The sequence below is a fragment of the Marmota flaviventris genome, chromosome 13, assembly GCF_047511675.1.
Source record: "Marmota flaviventris isolate mMarFla1 chromosome 13, mMarFla1.hap1, whole genome shotgun sequence".
NCBI classification, from domain to species: Eukaryota; Metazoa; Chordata; class Mammalia; order Rodentia; family Sciuridae; genus Marmota; species Marmota flaviventris.
Window position 1 is genome coordinate 71,958,832 of NC_092510.1, and position 17,482 is coordinate 71,976,313.

Sequence of the window (17,482 nt, forward strand, 5' to 3'; positions counted from 1 at the left end):
CCTTTCAACACCTTGTAATTCTTCACCCATTACAACTCTAGGAAGTTATCTTTTTGATGTGTGATTACTCCATTAGGCTCAGCACCACGGTGTCAAAAACAGATCTTGTGTCCAGGATTCTTGCCTTGACCTAACTTTAGCCAGGCTCTTCTGAGCTCTCTTCTCAACTGCAGCCTCTAACATTCGCTCATGTCCAGACTTAAGCAAACACCAGCATAGTTTCTAATAGCACAAGGGTGCTATCTATAAGGTGACCTGAGATCCCTGAAGCATCCACAGAGCATAGGGGTCCCTGAAGAGTGCACTGTGGTAGCCAGACTGACCCCAGGCCTTTGGCTTCCCTTTCTTAGAGCATAGTCTAAAAAGGGCTTCTGACTGTGAACCCTCCCTCTATTTCTTTGAGATGACTATGTATTTCTTACATTTCGCACAAGGACCTGGAAGCCATTCATTTAAAAGGAATCATCAGAGGGGATGGGCCTCTCCCTCCCAGCTCTGGGAGAATGGAATCTTGACTTTGATGATGTCAGCTAACAGACACAGCTGACCTAATTAGCATGCGCACAGACCAAGCCTTTGTAATTATTCACTTCCCTGACTCTGCTGGGTCCCTGTTCTCCCCGTCTTTTCCTTCAGCCCCTTTTGAAACACTCAGCCACCTCCCCACAAACAAAGCTGGGGTCAGTGCACCCTGACCCTCCACCCTGCCGCAATAGTATACTATTGACTAAATCTGTCCTTCACACTTTAACTAGCATCTGACTTTGTTTCTCTTTGACACTTGCTTCTTAGAGCATGCCTGGTCCTGCGGCATGGCGCTGAGAGCACAGTAGATGCTCAGTATTTCCTGAGGGGAGAAAATACTTCCTTTGTTCCAGTTCCCTTTGCTGCGTAACAAACCATCCCAAGGCATCATGCTGTAAAACAACCACTGTCTTCTGCCTTTGGACTCTGTGGGCCAGGGATTTGAATAGGGCATCTTTCTTCTCTGTTCCATGCTGCCTGGGGCCACAGTTGAGATTACCTGAAGGTTAGGCAAAGTGGGAGTGGCTTCAGGTGTCTCAGAGTCTTGGTCTACCACAGTCTACTGATTGAATAGTTAGAGGCTTGCCTATTCCAAAGAGGAAGGATTAAAGAATTTGCAGCTTAGTTTCACAATTGCCCCACTATCAGAGCCAGGTCTGGGGGTACTTCTCTTGCAATTAGTCCTTTGTATGAGTCAGGATTCAAACTGGCTACATAGGATGGAAAACACAAAGACGGTGACTTAAATGAATAGACATTTACGTCTCTTTCATATAAATGCAGCAGGAAAGGAGAGTCAGGACTGGTCCAGGGTCCACAGGGTTAAGTATCTATTTCACCATTCTCTCAGTGGATGACTTTTACTTCATGATCCAAGTCTTCAAATCCACTATCTGGCCAGGAAAAGGAAGGATAAAGAAGTGTCCTTTAAAGACACTATCATAGGCTTCCACCCCTTGCATTATTGGCAGGGGATATAGTCAAAGACCCCCCAGTGGATGCCTGAAATCTCGGACAGTACTGAACATTATATATACTGTATTTTATCTGTGATAAAGTTTAACTTATAAGTTAAATTTATAAATAGATCAAGAGATTAGCAATGAATAATAGTAAATTAAGAAAATTATTGCGATATACTATAATAAAAGTTATGAGTCATCTCTCTTCCCAAATATCTTATTGTACTGCAGGTCTTAGTAACCTTAGCACATGGTTTCTTATCTTTCCTGATTCAGTTGAGAACTTTCACGTGTTTACTTAAAGGAAGCACTTTACAGCATCTCATTGATTGTCACCTTACACTTTGGGGCCATTATTAAGTAAAATAAGGCTTCCTAGAACACTAGCACTGTGAAATCTCAACAGTTGGTGTGATAACCAAGAGGGTTAGGTTACTAGGTGACAGGTGATATATACGGCATGGACACTTTGGACAAAAAGATGATTCATGTTCCAGGCAGAACAGATTGGGGCAGTGGGGGATTTCACCATGCTACTCAGAGGACATGCAACTTGAAATTTATGAGTTTGTTTATTTCTGGAATCTTTCATGTAATATTTTTAGACGGTGGTTGACAATGGGTAATCGAGACTGCAGGAACCAAAACAGACAATGAATCAGGGTAAAGGGACTACTGTACTCAGGAGTCCCACTTGACACCACCACTAGTGGCCCATCAGTGGCACATTTAGTCACATGGCCATTCCTGGCTGCTAGGGAAGCTGGGAAATCTAGTCTTTATTCTACCAAGAGAAACAAATTAAAAAATTAAAACTTCTAAGTGGGTGTGGTGGTGTATACCTGCAGTGCCAGATACTTGGGAGGCCAAGGTGGGAGGATCTCTTGAGCCCAGGAGTTTGAGGTCATCCTGGGCAACATAGTGAGACCCTGTCATGAAGGAGAAAGAAAGGAAGGAAAGAAGGAAGGATGGACTGAAGTAAGGAAGGGAGGATGGGTTGTACTGTTAAGAAAGAAGAGAAAGGATATTGGCAGATATTTGGCAGTTTCTGTCATATCTTTTTTTTTTAAAGACAGAATCTTTTTTTTTTTTTTGTAGATGGACACAACACAATGCCTTTATTTGTATGTGGTGCTGAGAATCGAACCCAGGTCCCGCCTGTGCTAGGCAAGTGCTCTACCGATGAGCCACAATCCCAGCCTTCTGTCATATCTTTTTACTCCTTGCTATTTCCTGTTCTTCTACCCTCAAGCCATGGCTTTGGACAACACTTTTTTTTTTTTTTAATCACCAGTTCCTTGTACCCGTTCCCAGGGAGGAGGATATGCAGTTTATAAGGAAGCTCAAAGTTCCAGATAAACATACTAATGCTCTGGCTTCAGGGAGGGAAACTGGAGCCCCACCCAGTCAGCTTACTTTTTGTTTGTGGGATGGTCCCCTGGGCTTCTTCAGAGATCTTGAAAACTCCCTGATTAGATAATGACTAGATAACCAGGCTCCTTGGGGAATTGTGTTTGTTGTCTTTGGGGAGTAGCCAGACCCTGCACTTCACCAGGCTGTGCCCTTCCTCAGATACTCCCAGTGAACTCCGACCCACACCTAAGGAGGTCAGGGGTGAGACAGCAGGCAGTCCTTACTTAAAGGAAGCACTTTACAGCATCTCATTGACTATCCCAATTGTCACCTTACACTTTGGGGCCATTATTAAGTAAAATAAGGGCACGCACTGTGACTCTGTACCAAGCTCTGGGATCTCGAAGCTCATATTCTAAATCTTTTCATTCATTCTGCTTAGGAGGGCAGGGTGTGGATTCAACACTGTTCAATGTATCAAATGCCTTAACGAAGCGTGATGGTAGTGAGGGCTGAATTGTGCCCACCCCCCATGACATTTTGAAGCCCTAATTTCCAGTAACTATGAATGTGACCTTATTTGGAATTAGAGTCTTTCCAGATAGAATCAAGTTAAAATGAGGTCCTCAGAGTAGGCCCTCATCCAATATGACTCTTCTAGAAGAGTAAAAGGGACACTGTTGTGAGCAGCGCTATTAATAATTACTTGAAGGTGGATTGTCTTTAAATGCAAACATATATTCGATCACATCAATCATCAAATATAAATGATTAATGCAAAAAGTGTTGGGTGTGCGGGAGCACCCCAACTAGTATTCAGTGCACACTAATTAAACACTATAAGCAAATCACACAATCCTAGGGCAACCACGAGCCCCAAAATATCTCTGATCCCGCGTGAATTCTCTTAGCCAAAGAGCACACGGTGTCCTTGTCTGGTGGTTCTCTCCAGCTGATGGCTGGATGTCAGGGAATGGTGGAGTCAGTCCAGGGCAGAACAGCAAGGTGGCCAGTCTCTTGGATGTCCTTGGAGCAAAAACTCTTCAATGTGGCAGGACCAGCAATTTAAATACACTTCCAAGTTGGTGGTATACGCTGGTGACTGGTTACACCTAGTGAAAGTCAATGTCTATTTGTTATGTCCAGTGAGGTGATGTAATTGCAACTGGGCATGCATGTTCTTTGCACATGTCCATAGAGCTGTGCTCCTTATCAATTGTAACCAGTCATTGCTAAGCATCAGGGTAAAGGGACTATTGTACTCAGGAGTCCCACTTGACACCACTATGGCTAGTGCCTCTTGCAGCTCCTCATCAATTGCAAACACCACATGACTAAGCAGTTCAATGGCTGCTGTTCCTTATGGCTGGCAACTTAGTGAGTCTTAGCATGTCCCAGCATGTCTATGGCAGATGCTCCTTACAGATACCCAGACAGAAATGCCCTGGAAGAAAGCTGTGTCACTGTGGAGGCAGAGACTGGGCCTGTGGAGCCACAGCCAAGGAATGCTAAGCCTTGCTGGCAGCACCAGAAACTGAGAAAGCTATTGAACAGCTCTCCCCTGAGGCCTTCAAGGAAGTAGTGCCCTGGTGACATCTCAAGCTCAGATATCCAGCTTCCAGAACCGCAGGAGAGCAGATTTCTGCTGTTTTAAGGAATCATTTATGTATGTTATGACAGCGGTAGGAAACAAGAGATGTCAACTTGTATAGGCTCTAACCCCAACTATTCAATCAAACTTCATCTGTGCGTTGCAGTGAAGGTATTCTGTGGATGTGATTAACATCTGTAATCAGTTGACTTTAACTGATGGAGGTTATCTGGATGGGCCTGACTCACTCTGCTGGAAAACCTAAGAGCAGAAGACAGGCTGACCTGGAAAAAAAAATCTGCGTGTGGACTGCAGTCTCAGCTGATGCTTGAGTTCTGTCTGTCCTTGCTGAGGACCTGCGGGTGGATTTCAGATTCGCCTAACCAACCCCCCCACAGTTGTGTGGTTCCTTGTAATTAATCTCTTAATATACCTCCCACTGGTTGTGTTTCTCCAGCAGAACCCTGACTAACACAAGGGGATGATGCACTCTAGAAATATGTTTGCCTAAAAGGCTGGTCGTGCATGGCTCAGTGGGAAGGGCATTTCAAGCAGAGGAAACAGCATGTATCAAGGCTTAGAGTAGCAAAGCCTGGCTTCCCTCCTTACCTGGGGATGGGAGGTAAATGCTGCAGTGTTTATCTAGCCTCATTCTTTTATTTTGCCCCTAAGAGGAAGTCGCATCCCTCATCCCAGTCGTGGCCTGGTTATTCCAGCACCCTTGGAGCTCCCTCTTTCCCTCCCCCCAAAAAACTTTCAGCCAAGACCTGGGGTACTTATCACTAATGGATGCCCTGGGTGTGTGTGTGCAATTTATGTGTTTTTCTGAAGGTATAATTTGCTCCTTTGATCAGTTTCTTGGAGGTGTCCCGTTAAGTGAAGGATAAGATACACAGCTTTGGACAAATAGGAGCCCTTCGAGGGGTTTATTTCCAGGGCCCCAAAACAGTATGGTATTGGGCTGGCCCTGCGGGAGTCAGCGAGACAGCCTCACTGCGCCTCAAGTGTCCTCCTCATCTGTAAAACGGAGTTGACAATCAGGACGACCCTCTTAAATGAATAGTGTAAAGAGCAGATGAGATAAGGGCAGTAAAATCTTCAGCGCTTTGCGATCGAGGAGAGCAAAGCTAGGTCTTCTTCGCGACCACCCTAATTACGCACCCCAGCGGGAGAAGGAAGCACAAGTCCGCCCACGTGGGGGCCCATTCAGGTGGGGGTGCAGCATTGGCTGCCGCCGGGAAGGGGCGGTGCGCAGGTGGGGCGGGCCGGGGGCGGGGCGGCTCGCGGTTCCGGGATCCGGGTCCGGCCTCCGGCCGCCGGCTTCGGGCGCGCCGACCGCTGGCCGCAGCTGGCGGGCGCATGTTGGGGCGCGCAGCGCGGCGGCGCTGCCCGCGGGGGCTGCGGCGCGGCCGGGAGGCGCTGCTGGCCGTGCTGGCGTTGCTAGCATTGGCCGGGCTGGTCTGGGAACTGCAGGAACGACGTGGGCCCGTGGCTGGAGCCGGGGCCAGGGACACCCAGCTGGGACCCCAGCGCATCCCGCGCACGGGGCGGCGCGAACCGGTGCTGCCGCGGCCGCCGGTGCCTGATGACGCTCTGGGCGCGCGGGGCGAGGCGGTGCGGTTGCAGCTGGAGGGCGAAGAGCTGCGGCTGCAGGAGGAGAGCGTGCGGCTGCACCAGATCAACACCTACCTCAGCGACCGCATCTCGCTGCACCGCCGCTTGCCCGAGCGCTGGAACCCGCTGTGAGTCCAGCGGGCCGCGGATGCGGAACCTGGGAAGTAGCTGCGGGAACCGGCGCGCGTCCTATCGAGTCGTCCTAGACGGAAGGCAGTGGAAGGAGTCAGATGGGGTGCGGTTAGGCGGGAAATTGAAAGACACGGACGTGGGAAAGTCTCAGAAATTGACGAGTCTGTTATTAGCTGGTGCCTTGGCTCCCTGATCCTGGAAAGTTGTCATTCTGCTCGGCAAAGGGTGGGGATCGGGGTTAAGCGGACAGGTTTAAGGTGAGTACAGCTCGGCCCCGAAGGAGGGCCGCACCTCTGCACACGTAGCCGCTCCTGGGGCAAGCCTGGCTCCATTCATTCCTGTGGGTCTCACCCACAAGAATCTGGAGAGAGGAACACGGCAGGGGAGGTGAAAGTGGTTGAAAGACGGAGTCGGAAAGCCTCCTTCCCTCTCCTTGGGAGTGAGTTGGACTCCTGAGCTTCGGGTGTAGGCAGGTGGAAAGGAGCGCTTGATGGGAAGGGCACCTTTGGCCTTGGTCCAACCCTTGCTTGATCTTGTGGGTGGTGCGGTGTGGCCAGGTGATCAGAGGCCTAGTTCCTGTTGGAGCCGCTGACCCAGCCCCTTTGTAAATGGGGGAGGGAGGCACGAGAACACGCAGGAGGAAAGCCAGGGGGCTACCGCCACTTGGTCTCTGTACTTTGAGTAGTCAAGGATCTTCCAGTTCCCACTTGACCCTCCTCCTTTCAGACTTTATTGAAAGAGGGCCCTGGAGGTTTCCTGTTGGAGCCAGAGGGGGCAGTCTGGAAAACAGGCAGAGAGGGTAGGTGACCCTCTTAGCTGGAAGATGGGGTAACTAGCCCTGGGGGACTGTGATCCTAAGGCCCTCTTGGCACTGTGCTGACCTCAGGCAGTTTTGATGGGCTTGAATTTCATGTCCTCCCTGTTTTTCAGAATCTGCTCACACCTAGCCCCCTGCTTCTGCTGGAGTCATTTTTTTTTTTTTTTTTTACTGTTGATTTTGTTGTTGTTTTTGAGTAAAAGCCCTTGGACTTGATAGCTGCTCCCCTCCTTTGGCAAAGCTGCTTAATACGCGCTTAGCTCCTTGAAACCCCAAAGGTGCTCACAGAAACCAGGTCAAGGGGAAACTTTTGGGTCACACCTCGGGTTTAACCCTGGCACCTGTGAGATAAAATCCTGGCTTCTTTTGCTTACCAGCTCTGTGATCTTAGACAAGTTATTTAGGCTCTCGGAGCCTCAGTTTCCCCATCTGCAAAAGAGGAAACTCATTAAAGTCAGTATCCACACACTGAACATAAAAGTGGGCAGAAAGAACATAACCTTGAACTTAATAAGATTAACATCTGGGAACACACTGTGTACTCGTTCATAATTTTTTCCTCCTTTCCGTATTGCTTAGAACATACTCAGGAGGTTGCTTTTGAGAATTATCCGGAAACTGGTCATAAAGTTTTTCTCGTCTGGGTCTAACTTCCTTTATTGTTTAAGGTTGGTTGTGAATGTGGATGACCTGTGGGGCTTATGGTGTCCTGTCTCCATGGTGATGCAGCTGCCCTGTGTGTTCAGGATTGGCGAATAGATCCTGCTGTTGTATTGACCCTGGGAAGTTAATCCAAACCCAGCATGATGGGCGTGTGAGTGTCCCTGCCTGTAATTCCTGCTGCAGAACCTGTTTCCTTATTCTCACCTAGCCTTGAGTTGTCTGAGTCTCAGCAGGGCCAGACTTTGAGGCAGTTTCTGAGTGGTCACTAGGTTCAGGGCCTTGAATAAAGTCTTACTTTTATTATATAGTAATTCCTCACTTATTCTCAGGGGTAGGTTTCCAGATCCTCGGTAAATGCCTGGAACTGAGGATAATAATGAACCTATATAATAAGCACTGTGATACCCAAGAACTGTAATGGAGATGGCTGCTAAGTGACTAATGGGTGGGTAGTATATACAATGTGGATGCACTGGAGAAAGAGATGATTCATGTTCCGGGTGGAATGGGTTTTCATCATGGTACTCAGAAGGGCATGCATGCAGTTGGAAACATGAATTGCTTATTTCTGGTATTTTTCATTTAATATGTTTGGACTGTGGTTGACTGGCTAACTGAAAATGAGACCACAGATAAGAGTAGACTCCAGTCAATGAAATAGCGAGAAGCTACTCAGAGTGTTGCTGTTAAGCCTGAGAAACTAGCATGGCAGATTATTAGTTAACAGTGCAGGGGTGAGATCCTTGGATGTCAGAGGAGAGAGGGTCCTAAGGGGACATCCAGTCAAACCAAAGGAAAAGCCATACCCCTAAGGTCACAAAGCAGGTCCAAGATAGAGCTGGCCTACAATCCAGATCTTTTGTCCATTTTCCCCTTTTTGGGTGAGGACAATTGTTTATCTGTTTAATTATAATGTCAATATTTGCTCTAGATATTTTAGTATACATAAAGAAACAAAAAGAAAAAAAAATCATCAATCAATTCACAATTCAGTGTGTCTGCCCACTTGGATGGTGCCAGACCAAGAAAGAGATATCTTGGAGGTTGGCTATACTTCTGTAAGACCCATGTAGAATCTGATCATTCACATGCCTTTGGATTAGAGCACAGTTTTATTTCTATCTGTCACAGTACTGACTTGAGAGGATAATGATGGACTCCTTGAATGATCATGTAGTAAATACGGGGTTTGTACCGCTGTCACAAATATCCTCTCATTTGATCCTAGTGAGGAGGGGGAACTTGTGCTCTGAAATGATAGCAAGCCAAAGTGGATGCCTGATAGCTGGGGGAACTTTTTAAAGACATTGATGCCAGGAAACTTGACTGGAACAATTAAATCAGAATTTAGGCTGCATGTGATGTGCAGCGAGGTCGAAAGCTGCTGATCTAGTGTCTGTGGATTTCTGACTCGGAAGATTCAGGGTGGTGCTTTGGCTGGTGTGGGCAACATGAAAGTTAGAGGGAGCAGGGATCAATAATAAGTCAAGTGCCATTGAAACTAGTGGTTACAACCCCGTCACTCAGGAAGTAGGCCACAAGCAAGGGATTATAAATGATGTTGTACCTAAATTTAAAACATTTTTAGTTTTCATAAAATACAGGAGCATTGAGATGATCACTGAGATAGTGCCATTGCCCATAGCACTCTGACCCATGTAGCCAAAGAACAAGTGGAGAGGCAGTGGGCCTGTAGCTGTGCATTTCACCCTGTGCATCTCCAGGAGCACAATGTATGTGAACACCAGTGTTCTCTTCTGTGCATCATTGGCCAGGAACGCATGTAATTGCTTTGTGGTTCTTGACTGCTTGCTCTGATTTTAAACTTGTTAATGTTACAACTGTGGATGTGTGCCTGAGATCAGGGATTGAGATTTGGAATGACAGAGTCTCAGAGTCGCTCTACATAGATCATTCAGCAAAACCAAGGGTCCTGCTGGAATCAGCAGGAGGGACTTGGACAGGATTTCTCTTTCTGCAGAGAGTTAGCCTGCTTGTCTGTTCTCCTAACAAAATTATCTTTGTAAAACATCTCACATGGTATGGATGTTACTTTTGCTTTCCCCATGAACCGCAGGGTGTTTTGTTAATTCTTAGTAGACGCATCCCGTGATGTCAGAGCAGCTTGCTTTCTCTGAGTCAGTACCTTAGATCCACAGAACCGGTTCAGTTTTGGTCAGCGTTTTCATTATAACTTTTCCCTTCCCTGTTCTTCCCCTCTATCCGTCTACTTGAGGAGTGTTTTTGAAAAAAATGTTTCTCCACTTTGTGTTGTCATTAACAAAAAAAAAAAGTTCTAGACTGACAGTCTTTGACTTTTAACTAGGTATTTACATCCATTTATATTTATTGTGCTTACAGATATCTTCGGATGCCAACTTAGTTTATGCTATTTGTTATGCTCTTCTTAATGTCTTTCTCTCTCATTTTCCTTGTCCCTTTTTGAGTTGATGGGGCTTCCCCCCATCTCATTCCATTTTCTTCACTACTATTTTAGCAGTTCTATTATCTATTTCCGATCTTTTGCCTAATATCCTCTATTCACTTTTAAAAAAATCAGATAAGTCACTGTCAACCAAAAGAATCCTGACTAATATATATTAGTCAGGATTCTTTTGGTTGACAGTGTCTAAACACCCAATTAAATATAAAGAAAAGAATACTAGCTTCTAGCCCAGAAAAAGACAAGGGTCAGAGGCAGGTTTATGTTATGCTGTGCCTTGGATTCAAGGATACAAATGCTCTCAGCTGGAAAATATTAATTGGACAGGTTTGAGGTAGGAGTGTGTGTGTGTGTGTGTGTGTGTGTGTGTGCGCGCGCGCGCGCACAAGATCATGCACTGGTGTCTATCCAGCCTACTGAAACCACATAGACTGAGAGTCAGGAGGCCCGATTCCTGAAAGAAATCAAGGTGCAGCGTCATGAAGAAAGGAGAAAGGATTCAGGGCAGGTAAAAATGCACTGTTAGCCCTCTCCGGCCTGTTCTGCAGAGGATGTGAGTTTTTGTTATTTTTCTGGAAGACAGTTATGTGATAACCTTAATGTAAAGATAAACGATCTGGAGACACAGTAATACCAGAGACAGTGACAGAATGGCTTATGATTTCACATGGAATTCAGCTCCGAGCTTCCTCTTGTCTCAAGGCAAAAGCAGAACCCTCGCGTGATGCCTGGCTGTCCCTGTCTCATGGAAGGATGCACAGCTTTTTACCAAAATGCAGCTTCTATCAGTAGGGAAACAGAAAAAGTGTTTTCCTTCTGAAAGCAATTTTGGAGACATTTGTAATGGTGAGTGGCTTTAGGGGATGTTTTGCTTTTACTTATTTATTTATTTACTTATTTATGTTTTGGTAGTGGGGGTTGAACCTGGGGCCTTGGGCATGCTTGGCTGGCACTCAACCCTGAGCCACATCCGCAGCCTCTCAGGAGATGTTTTAGAGAAAGACCCAGAAGCTACACCAGGCCAAGGAAAAAGGAGAGAGCAGAGTATTAAATTACTGCTCAATGAAGGCATTTGACAAAAAATGACTTAGCTTTTAAAAAATAAACTTTCTGTATGATTATAAAAACAGTGCATGCTTATTGTAGAACAACTTTAGAATGCAGAAAAAGAAAAGAATTAAGTAAGAACCAGTGGTCATCCCACTTTTCAGAAATCACCATTGATGACATTTTGGCCTTGGTCTTTCTACTGTTTATTGTTTTTATGTGAGTGCACACACATGCACCCATTGTTTATAGAATGGGCTATTTACAGACCTGCACCCTGATTTTTTTTTAAGTGCTTGAGCAATTTTAATTTTTTCGTTGTAGATGGACTCAATGCTTTTTATTTTATTTTATTTTTTATATTGATTTTTTAGTTTTCGGCGGACACAACATCTTTGTTTGTATGTGGTGCTGAGGATCGAACCCGGGCCGCACGCATGCCAGGCGAGCACGCTACCGCTTGAGCCACATCCCCAGCCCCAATGCTTTACATTTTATTTATTTATGTGGTGCTGAGGACCTAACCCAGTGCCTCACATGTGCAAGGCAGGCACTCCACTTCTGAGCTACAACCCCAGCACCCCCTACTCTTTTGATTTAACATAATGTCATAATTTTCTTTTTTGTGGGGAGGAGGACCAGGGATTGAACTCAGGAGCACTTGACCACGGAGCCACATCCCCAGCCCTATTTTCTATTTTATTTAGAGACAGGGTCTCATTGAGTTGTTTAGCTCCTTGCTTTTGCAGAGGCTGTCTTTGAACTCGTGATCCTTCTACCTCAGCCTCCCAAGCTGCTGGGATTACAGGTGTATGCCACTGCACCTGGCGATCATTTTCTTTTATTATTAAATAATCTCTGAAAAAGTCATTAAAAACATTTTGTAGTTGTAGATGGACAGAATGCCTTTATTTTATTTGCTTTTTATTTTTATGTAGTGCTGAGGATTGAACCCAGTGCCTCATGCATGCTAGGTAAGCGCTGTGGCACTAAGCTACAGCCCTAGCCCTGAAAAAGTCATTTTTGATGGATGTATAGCATTTCTTCATGCAGCCCTTTCTCTGCTTCTTTCCTGCTGAACACTGAGACTGCTTACAGCTTTTTGCTATTATAAATCATGTTATAAAGAATTTTTTTTTTAAAAACAATGAACCTACTCAGGTATCAGATTATTTCCTTAGGCAAGACATTCTAAAATATAGTGATACCAGATCCAAGAGAAGAGGAACATTTTGTAGATCTGGGTATGTACTGCCAAGTTGGCACCCAACCTGTTTATGATTTGGGTGACACAGAGTCCAACTAGACATTCTAGGATGGTGGCATTACATCTTTGATTTTCAGTAAGCAATGAAAACCCAGACAAAAAACTGAAGAGAGCTGACATACAGTTCTGACTTTTATTTGTCCAAGCTGAGAAGAAATAAATTTTAATCCAAAAGAGTAAAGATGCAATATCAGACTAAAGGACAGTTCTTGACATTGAATAAACTTTACTTGAAGAACCTCACTTCACTATCCTTCTTTTCACCCATTTCTCTTTGAACCCGAGCATGTTCAAAACTAAGTTTTTTTTTTAAGAATCTGTATTATTTTTTTAATATTTATTTTTTAGTTGTAGTTGGACATGATATCTTTATTTTATTTATTTTTATGTGGTGCTGAGGATCGAACCCAGGGCCTCGCACATGCTAGGCGAGCGCTGTGCCACTGAGCCACAACCCCAACCCTCAAAACTAAGTTTTATCTGTATCTTTTTTATAAAGATTAGAAAACATCCTTAGATTTCACCAAACATTTTTTTCCATGCAATGTATTAAGTAGCTTTTCATTGCTGTAACAAATAACCTGACATAAATAAACTTACAAAAAGAAAAGGTTTATTTTGGCTCACAGTTTAGTCCAAGATTGATTGGCTCCATTGCTTCAGGCCTGTGGTGGCACATGTGGCAGAGCAAACTCCTTACCTCATGACTGGGAATGAGAGATGAAGAGACTGGGCCCCACAATCTTCTTTGAGAGTGCTGTCTCAGTGACCCAAAATCTTCCATTAGGCCCCAACTCTTAAAGGCTCCATCACCTCTCAGATAGCACCAAGCTAGGGATGAAGCCTTTAACACATGGGCCTTTGGAGGACAGTCTAGATCCAGACTATAGCAGTAAGCAGTTAATTCACTCCAGGGCGCCTTGTGTGCTGCACCTCAGCACTACACAGATATTCTGTGCATCTTACCGAGTACCCAGGGTCTTAATAATCCAGATATACTTGTTAACGTTTTTGAACTTCCACACACGTTTTCCACTTGCTATAACATGTGTATGGAGGAGGGGAGTGTTTTGGTAGATTCAGGAAAGAATGAGATTAAGGAGAGCTTTGTAAGGACCACTAAAGTTGAGGTACCGATCTATAGGCCAGAATTGACTTAGAGCTTGGGTATGCTTTCTGCAGTGCTCCAACTTTTTTTTTTATTTTTATATTAAGCTTTTAATTTTGAAAAAATCATTATTGGAAAAATTGACAAGAGTAGCACAATGAAGTCCTGCAAATTCTTCACCTAGATTCACTTATCATTGTTATAATTTTTCTCTTCCAACATGTCTACTAACATACTGTACTCATTTGGGCGTAAGTTGCAAAGATGATAACCCTCACTTATTATTTCTTTGGCATGTCTTTTCCAGGAACAAGGACAATCTCTCATGATACTATGATGTAGTTGTCAAAGTCAGGAAAGTTATATAATATTAGGTTTCAGATTTTTTTCTTTGAGGTCTTGGGGATTGATCCCAGGACCTTGTGCAAGCTAGTAAGCCTTCTACCACTGAGCTGTATTCCCAGCCCTTTTTATTTTATTTTGAGACAGGGTCTTGCTAAGCTGCTGAGACTGGCCTTTAACTTGCTATCCTTCTGCCTCAGCCTCCTGAGTTATTGGAATTAATCTGACCCAGAGGTTCCAACTTTTATAGCAGCTTTTTTTTCAAAGTGAGAATCAGGTGTGACCCCGATGTTATTATGTCTCTTTGGTCTCCTTTAGACTGAAACAGTTCCTCAGCCTTTGTCTCTTATGGCATTGAGAATTTTAAAGAGAATAGCTAGCACCATTGGTTTATTAAATGTCTCAGTTTGAGTCTCTTCGATAGTTTCTTGTGTTTTATTTAAAGGTGTGTATTATCACAAAGCTTAATGACTTAAAACAACAATAAGCAGTTATTATCCCACATAGTTTCCATGGGCCAGGGATTTGGACTGGGTGGAACCGGCTTGGAGTCTCTTAGGAGGTCACAGCCAAATGGTGCCTGCGTCTTTTATCATCTGAAGGCTTGACTGGGACCACAGGTTCTGCCTACTCACATGGCTGGAAAGTTTGTCCTGGGTATTGGCAGGAAGCCCTGGTTCCATGCCCATCAATTGCTCCACTTAGCTGCCTGAGTGTCCTCACAACATGGCAGCTGGCTTTCCCCAGAATGAATGGAACATTCTACTGAAGGAACAAGAAGGAAACATTGATATCTTCTGACCCACTCCTGGAAGTCACATGTCTCTGCTGCCTTTTTGTGTGATGGTTTTAAACATGTCTCCAGATTCTTTTTTTTTTTTTTTTTTTTTAAGAGAGAGAGAGTTTTTCAATGTTTATTTTTTAGTTTTCGGCGGACACATCATCTTTGTTTGTATGTGGTGCTGAGGATCGAACCCGGGCCGCATGCATGCCAGGCAAGCGCGCTACTGCTTGAGCCACATCCCCAGCCCCGAAGATTCTTCAGTGTCCTTCCTTCCAAAAGATGGAGCTGAATTCTTCTCCCCTTGAGTAGGGACCAGACTTCCCCTATGTGGAGCACAAAGCCTTCCTCTGCGTCCACGCTATTTAATGCTTCTATGGTGTTCAAGGACCTAGCTCCCTCTGGCTAGGTGCCCTCTGCCTTCATGACACCAGAATGTAATGTCCCCCTGAAGGTAAGCTCCATGAGAGCTGGGACCTTGTCACACTGACATGGTAGGTGATGGGGAAGTACTTGGTGACCAACTGATTCAGATACAGGTCCCCTGGTGCAGTGCTTGGCACGTAGCACAGTCAGCAGACATTAGCGTCACACCTTGTCCCCTTTAGCTCTGCCTCTCCTCTCCTGTCCTCAGCTTGTCCAGTGAGGTCTTGCCTTAGCTGCCCAGGTAGCCTGGCTCACCTTCAGCATTGATCCCCTTCTCTTCTCGATACCTTGCTGATCCTTCCGCCAACCCCCATATTTTAAACCCTGGTTCTTCTGGTGACCCATGGTGTCTCCCTATCTTGCCAACAGGCACTTCCGGCTGGTAATTGCCAACACTGCCCTTGGTCAGTCCGTGGCACTGGGAGTTTGTTGTCTGTCATTCTGAGAGTTGTGTCAATCAGGGAACCTTCAATGCAGAGTGACAGCAGAGGCTACCCCACAAAGAAGGAGCTTATTGGTTCCCATGACTGCCCATCAGGGTGCAGTGGGAGGGCTTGGACCCTGGGGAGGTAGTTGGGCCCTCTGCAGAGCCCTTCTCGGGATGTTCGTGTGTTCTGACCACGATTCTCATTTGTGCACATGTGACACGTGGTCACTGCTGGGGGCTGGCGAAGGTAGGGAGGGGCACAGCATGCAAGCAGGAATACTGTGAGCGGCACATGGAGCCGAGAGGAGCTGGGTGCTGATGGAGCACAGGGCCCAGCATCTGCCCCAGACAGGGACAGGGTTCCCAGAGAACAGGGCGGGGCTGCTCTTGAAGGACAGGGAGTTTGCCAGGTAGAGAGGAAGGAAAGGGAATTCCAGGCCAAGGGAACAGGCTGAGCAAAGGCCTGGCAGTGGGATTGGAGCAGCGTGGACAGATAGGAGAGCTGTGGGGTCGGGGGAGAAATGACAGTCTGGTTCCCTTCTGATTCTGCCTGGTTTGTATGTTGCTCAGATCTGCAAATTGCTTTCCAACTTGAAAACAGTATCCCACAGGCCAAGGTTGCTGGGTGTCATGGTGAGAAGCTTTCTTAGGATCTCCTGGGATTCCTCGTGGCTCGTGGTGGGCTGTGGGTGATCCTCCAGATTATTTCCCATTCCCCAGAGGGAAGCCCAGAGACATGTCCTGTGTCCCCTGAATAACCGCATTCCCCAAACCAGCCTGGGCTGGGCTCTTGATTCCTAAAGTTGGATATTTTTTCTTTGCAGATGCAAAGAGAAGACATATGATTATGAAAACTTGCCCAGGACATCCGTTGTCATAGCGTTTTATAATGAAGCCTGGTCAACACTCCTTCGGACAGTTTACAGTGTCCTCGAGACATCCCCGGACATCCTGCTAGAAGAAGTTATCCTGGTGGATGACTACAGCGATCGAGGTAAGCCCCCACGTGGGCTTCCGGAAGGGTCTGGCCTGCTGTGGCAGTGGTGGGGGTGAGAGTGTGACGAAGGAGGGGTGGATAGGCTTCCTGCGTCCCCTGTGCCTATTGAAGACCTCAGAGAGCAGGCCTGGACCAGAAATAGCTAGAACAGGAACAGCTGGAGTGAGCATGGCAGGTGACATGGGAGGAGAGGTTGCGGGAGGGTAGGCCACATCAGGTAGGGCCTTGGAGGTCACCCGAAAGCATTCAAACTTAAAGTTGAGCCCAGCAGGGAGCCACCAGTGGGTTTTAGGGGGACAGGAAGGCCCAGGTCAGTCTGAGGAGCCTGCTGTGTGGAGAATGGCCAATGGTGGGGGTGGATCCAGGCAACCAGAGAAACTGGGAGCAGGGAGGGGCTTCTGCGGCCCCCTGTGCAGCACCAGCCTTGACTTGGCAGGGACTCTTGGGTGACTAGCTGCAATGAAAGCAGCTGAGCATAATCGTGGGGAAATGTCAAGGCTTCAGCAAAGGTAGAATCCTGGGCTTAGAGGTTTGAGCCTGTTTCAAGCCGCACTGCCCTCCCTGGACCCCCCCATGAGGGTTAGCAGTCCCTGCTTATGGTATGGGCCCTGGCAGGTGCTGTGTCTAGCCCGTCTGACTTCAGAGCTGGCATATATACCTTCTAATTGGCATGTGTGTTGGGCTGTCATCACAGAGACTCAAAATAACAGTGATTCACACAAGGTAGAAATAGCTCTCCCTCGCACACCCCAAATCTGATGCAGTCTAGGATGGGGTTCGCGCTTGGTGCTGCTCCAGGTTCCCACCTTCTCCTTGGCTCCTCACCCCCTATTCACTCTGCTCAGCCCCTGGGGTCTGAAGGGGCAGAGGGAACACCCTCTCTCTCAGCACACTGCCTGGAAGTTCCCCCCATGTCCCATGGAGCATAATGTGGCTGCCTGGCCACATCGAGCTGCAAGGGAGGCTGGGAAATGCCACCTTTATCCT

At 46.3% G+C, this 17,482-nt stretch overlaps 1 protein-coding gene across 1 annotated transcript in view; it reads left to right on the forward strand.

Moving 5' to 3' along the window:
• The first annotated feature begins 5,766 nt into the window (after positions 1 to 5,766).
• Positions 5,767 to 17,482, forward strand: part of Galnt12 (polypeptide N-acetylgalactosaminyltransferase 12) — a 31,075-nt gene continuing 19,359 nt past the window's right edge. The window contains exons 1-2 of the mRNA XM_027931047.2: positions 5,767 to 6,173; positions 16,323 to 16,492. Of these exons, the coding sequence (XP_027786848.1) occupies positions 5,791 to 6,173; positions 16,323 to 16,492 (553 nt within the window). The 5' untranslated portion in view covers positions 5,767 to 5,790. The remainder of the gene's footprint in view (positions 6,174 to 16,322; positions 16,493 to 17,482) is intronic.